At 42.8% G+C, this 6,000-nt stretch overlaps 1 protein-coding gene across 1 annotated transcript in view; it reads left to right on the forward strand.

Moving 5' to 3' along the window:
* Positions 1-6,000, forward strand: part of LOC112409977 (protein WWC3-like) — a 120,859-nt gene that overhangs the window by 70,774 nt on the left and 44,085 nt on the right. Inside the window, 2 exon segments of the mRNA XM_024760363.1 lie at positions 1,611-1,757; positions 5,403-5,476. Coding sequence (XP_024616131.1) covers positions 1,611-1,757; positions 5,403-5,476 — 221 coding nt within the window.

Here is a 6,000-nt window from a genome sequence, read left to right on the forward strand (position 1 = left end):
GAGAGGTAAACGGTCAGTTGTTAGATTTTCTCCGAGGCCTGGTAGCAAGGAGAACAGCGGCCGTCTGCCGAGGCCTCTGTGTGCCGCACTGGGCGAGGTGCTCTGCGGACATCACCCATGTGATCCAAGCCCAAACCCTGGTGTGAAGCAGGTGGTACTTCACCCCAGGGACACGGAGGCCTCGCCCGGGACGTGGAGCTGGTGTCCCTGCCCCGTTCTTTCTGAGAGTGCAGAGCTGGCCAAGCCACCCAGTTGCCTCGAGTGGGTTCCCCACCACGGAGGCTGGAGATAGAATTTCTGGAAGAAGCTTCAGACCCCAGCATCTTCTCTGAGATGCTCCAGGGAGACGCACAGGCAATGTCTTCATCTAGTAAAATCAAATAAGTTGTTTCATCTTTGTTATATGACTGTAGCAATCTTGACCCATTCCAAGGCGCCTTTGTCTGGATCCCGAGGCAGCTACCTGGGGTACACCGCACGTGGGCGTCTAGTGTCTGCAGGAATATCTGCTGAATGTGAATGCATTCACAAGTCTTTTATTTAAAAAAATTTTTTTCATGTTTTTCTCTTATTTTTTTAAATTTCTTTTTATGGGGGTATAGTTGCTTTTCACAGGTCTTTTAAAAATCTTAGAAAATCTCATTTCTCTTTAACTTTTACCCAAAAGCGTTCCCTGTACCAGAATTTATGCTTACTCTAATTTTTGGTAAACTGACATCCATATAAGATGACTTTTGACCCTGTAGCATTGTGACTGAAAAGCCAGGTTATAAGAATATGTAAATATCATCTGGGAGCTGTTTTCACCTTCTGTGTGGTACTGAAGACCTCAAGGCGGCAGTCGTCTCTGTTGGACTTATTTATTGATAGACTATTTTGGATGGAAATACTTTCCCCCCTCCCCTTTGCTCTATTGAGGTACACTTGACAAATAAAATTGTATAAATTTAAGGTGTACGTGATGGTTTGATATACATATCTATTGTGAAATGATTACCACAATAAGTTAACACATAACTAACACAATTAGTTAACACATCCATCACGTTGCACGGTTACCTTTCTTTTTACATGGTGAGGACTTTTAAGATCTACCCTCTTAGCAACTTGCAAACATGCGCTACAGTATTGCTAACTATACTCACCATGCTATGGACATGAGGTTCATGAGATCCGGGGACTTATTCCCCTTACAGCTGGGACTTGGTACCCTTTGACCAGCATCTCCCCATTTCCCCCAACCCTCCAGCCCCTGGCAACTGCCTTTCTACTCTCTATTTTGAATTTGGCTTTTTTGGAGGGAATGCTTATTCTTTCTTTAGGAAACACAAAGGTTTAAAAAAACGTAGAAGTGGTACCACAGTTGTTCTCTATGTTATTCACATGCTGCCAGGAGGACTCAGTTGCCGTCTGATTTAAATTACTACGAGTTTCATGAAAGATGCATGTGCTGATCGACATTTCTTTTGAATCTCGTGAGAATGGAGTTGGGGCCGGCCTGCTCTCCAGTAATGAAGCTGCCGACCTGGAACGGGAAGGAAATGACCGCTGTGAAAGGGAAGAGAAGCATCGCCATCGCTGCTCAAGTCTCTTGTTTCATTCTGTTTCAGAGCCTGGCCAAGCTGACCGATGGCTTCAGGAATAGCTGTTCTCTTACCGACCCTCTGCAAGAGTTCCCTCCCAGTGCAGGCGCGCTGGGCGAGTCTTTACCTCACCAGTTCTGCGATGCTGGGTCTCAGACTGAGGTCATCGGCGAGGTACGCTCACTGGGCAGGGGGAGGAACCGAGTGTGCCCAGAGAGAAAAGGACTGCTTTCGTGTGGCCGTCACCCATTTCTTTAAATTTTCCACTTTCCCTTCAAAAATGTTTTGGCTTTTGTGCCATTGAGTTTGAAGAAAGAATATTGTTTTCCACTTCTAGCCATCTTGAAGGTTCAGGGGCCTGGGAGGCAATTGAATGGCTTATTACCTCTATCCTTGTGATTCGCATTCTTAGAAAAGGCAGAATCCTTTTGAGAGTTGAGTCTAGATGTTTCTTGGCAGACCTATGACTTTTTAGAGCATGGATCAGCTAACCCTTTCTGCCAAGGTCCAGATAATAAGTGTTTTAGGCTTTGCTGGCCATGCAGTCTCTGCCATAGCTACTCAGCTGTGTTGTCATAGTACAGAAGCAGCCGTTGGCCATATGTGAATGGGTGGGTGGGGCTTGTTCCAGTAAAATTCCAATAAAACTTTATTTACAGAAAGAGGTGGTGGGCCGGATTTGGCCTTCGGGCCGTAGTTTGCTGAGCTCTGGCTTAGGCCAGTGATTTTCAGAGGCTTTGTGGCTGTGTCACTCTTGGCTTATACTTTGATGCTATTTCTTATTCTTCTAAGAGAATGTCAGGAAATTGAATTGAATTGAAATTAATTTTGTTTGGGACTTGGAAGAATTTCATAATGCCCCTTTTGATAATTAGTAAAGCCTGGAGTTAGCCACAAAAACAAAATTGGCAACCATCATTTGAAGCAGGGTGGTGAATACTTAAAGGCACTACTGTTGTAATGGCATTGAGTGAAGTTTTACATTTATTTGTTAGAAATGGAAAAACAGTTTGGATGGCTTCTTTTTCTTAGGGCTTACTAAGTAAAGATGAAATATCAGTGGAATGTAGAATGCCTTCCTAAAATTAAATAAATAAAAAAAAAAGAAAGGAAAACCATTGACTAAAAAACTCTGGATTTTAAATAATTAGCTGATATTTTAAAATGTCGACAAATAGTGCCTCTTTCAGGGGAGTATAATATAGGAAATAATGCCTCTGTGTCTTGGATGTCCTGAACTGCCCTATTTGCTGTGTTCCCCTCATTGTTCTCAAAAGTACACTTGGACATTTTTTGACTAGGTATCTTGGTTTAAAACAGAGAAGAATCTGTAAGTCAAAAATGTCTGGCATTTTTGCCTAAAGATTTTGGCATGAGAGAAGGAAAGAAGCATGATACTTACTGAATTCCATGAATAATTCATTGCTGCTCAACATAAGGTTAGAATTAGAATTTTTAGAGACTCTTAACTAGTTTGAGAGCAACAGGTAAGATCGAAGGTTCTGTAATGATTTAGCTAAGACTTTCTAAAGATGTCAGGTGGGGAGTGGCTGGTTATACAGCTATAATAACTTCAGCAGTAAATTATCACTGTTTATGAGTTTACTGGGGCTGGCCCTGGCAGCTTCATGGCTGTTACCTCAATTTACGTAGTGGTTTCCATCTTCTTTTGACAGACGAGGGGGTCAAGGTGCCAGGTTACCTAAGGTCATGTAGCCAGGGAGAGGCAGGTCTGGGTTTGAATCAATGTCTCTGATCCCTAAACCTCTGTGTTTTCTACTACATCAGGTTATAGAAAAATATATCAAAAGGCTATAACTGCATTAGTTAGCTATTGCTGCATAACAAAACATCTCCAACCTAGCATTTTAAAACAGCACACTTTTATTATCTCACATTTATACTGTGGATCAGGAAACTGGGCTGTGTCCTCTGCTTCAGGGGCGCTCAAGAAACTGCAGTCAAGGTGTCAGCCAGGGTTGCAACCTCATGGGAAGGCTTGACTGGGAAGGGTCCACTTTCAGGCTTACATGATTGTTGGCAGGATTCAGTTTCTCACAGGTTGTTGGACTGAGGGCTTCTGTTCCTTACCACATAGACCTCTCTAGCACGGCAGCTTGCTTTGTCACAGTGTGGAAGCCAAGAGAGTCTCCAGCAGGAAGGAAGTCACAGTCTTTTGTAATCTAATCACAGAAATGACTTCCCATCATCTTTGTTGTATTCTTTTGGTTAGAATCAAGTCATGGGTCTAGCCCACTCTCAAAGGGGAGGGATTTCACATGGGATGAATCCCAGGAGGTGAAGGCCATTGGGGGCCGTCTTAGACGTCTGCCTACCTCATGTAGTTATCACTTTGAGTTAGTTTTGTGGGATGGGCATTGATGTAATCAAACATGCTTTTGGAGCCCACGGCTTTGCAAGCACAGATTTGTAAGCAGTACAAGCCTAATGTTGGAATTTAGCAGTTGGGGTACATGTTGTAGGGCTATGTAGGATCCATGAAGCAGGAACCTGTTGGATCCGTTTGGCTGTAGGCTTTTTTTTTTAATTAAAATGTCCATTTCATTCTCACAGAAGAGTACAAAATCAGAGCTTAGAGGTTCATAAATAGCATTGAGAAGATGTTTAAGAAATGACATTTATTTGTCTTGATGGTGAGTCGGCTTTAGGGGTCTCTAATGAACAAGGTGACAAGGTGACAGGTAGCTCAGATCCAGTGTAGAGAGTTTCTGCAGATGCGGTGCTGCAGCCTAAATGCATTTACATTGAGGACACTGTGGAGAGAGGCCTTGGGTGAGGCTGCTGAAATGTGTAAAATCGTGACACATCTCATTGGCGAGCGCTTATAGTCTCGTATAAGGCATTTCTTCTTGCCATTCAAGGCGATAAAGATATAAGGAAATTCCCCATTGACCTGTCTCAAAACTCGTATCAGTGAATTCATTGCCAGTCATACAAGTAGAATATTTCCAAATATTTGTTGACACGAGGTCATTTAAAAAAATAAAGACTTAGGAGTGGCCGTAAGGTATGGCCGAGTAAGGTCAGATCTACAGATGGAGCCGATTTATTGAAACTAGAGTCATATATTTCCAGGAATGAAGGAAGAAGTAACCAAGGTGAGCTGCAGTTACCTCTCATACAGGTCTTATTTGTTTTGTTTGGGAATCTGTTGGCTTCAGTGTAATTGGTATGAAAATATTTAGGTGCAACTAGTGATCGCATCAGAGCTCCTCATTTCAACTCTTGACTCCTGAGGCGAGGCGGCCAGTCCCAGGCTTTTCCGTGCCTTCCTTCCGTCCTTTCACCTTTGATTCTTTAACGGGCTGCATAGCAGTCGAAGGAGTCCCGTAGCCAACACCTCACACAGCTCGTCCGTCTTCTTCGGATCTTGTGACTTTTTAGGAGAACACCATTGTTTTGTGTTGATTGAGGAGTGAGAGCATATACTACACTAGGCGGGATGATTTTTTTTGCTTTTCTATCAACTTTGAGGAATTCTCTATTTCTTTTAAAACTTATTTTGTTGTTGTTGCTTGGAATCACACAATAGATGAATATACTTCCACTGGTTTAAAAAAAAAAAAATCCACCAGTGTTGGGACAGCAAAAGTGTTCCCAGCCCCACTCCCAGCCTCCACTGACCAGAGGTGGTGGCTGTTATGCGGTGTGTTTCCTTCCAGACCTTTGAAAAGTGGAAATTGGAAGGCGAATTAAAATATTCTTCATTGTTGCTGGAAGTTTAAGTGAATTTTCTATTTTGAAAATAGGTTTTTAATGTGTCTCCCCCATTTTTTTTCTTTCTTCTGTTCCACAAAGTTCGTCTTTGATGATAAAACAAGGCTCGTGGACCGAGTCAGGCTTAACTGGCAGTATGAGGAAGCCAGAAAGAGGTAAGAAGCTCCTTTCTCAAACCTTGCCTCCTGCTTACTTCCTTTCTCCTGTGGAAAGCGGTTTCGCGGAGTTGCAGCGTGTGATTTATCCGCTTCTTATCAGAGAGCAGTGTCTGATAGAGTACAGAATTAAGGTTCTTCATTTATGCGTAGCTTCTGAATACATGTGACAAAATTTCATGTGCATTAAAATGTGAAACTCAATATTGCAAACAGTTATGAAGACGGGATTTAATAAAAACAGAGACTTTTCCGGCTCTCCTTATCCTCTCAGGTAGTTCAGAACCCCCTCCCTGCCTTCCGACTGAGCATCAGTCCCTCAGACCAGCTTAAGCAAACCTGGTTTTTGAATATGTGGCTGCTTATTCCATAGGTTAACAGAAAAAGCCACATATCTTGGGTTAAAAGACAGTTTAGAAAGGATTAGGTCAACGGGTGATGGCGGTACCTAATCTACATCATTTTGATGGAGAGAATTGAAGCTCAGTCGCTTCTGTTGACCTGTGTTGTCCATCACCAGCCTT

The sequence above is a fragment of the Neophocaena asiaeorientalis genome, unplaced genomic scaffold (genome assembly GCF_003031525.2).
Source record: "Neophocaena asiaeorientalis asiaeorientalis breed wild unplaced genomic scaffold, Neophocaena_asiaeorientalis_V1.1 scaffold827, whole genome shotgun sequence".
NCBI classification, from domain to species: domain Eukaryota; kingdom Metazoa; phylum Chordata; class Mammalia; order Artiodactyla; family Phocoenidae; genus Neophocaena; species Neophocaena asiaeorientalis.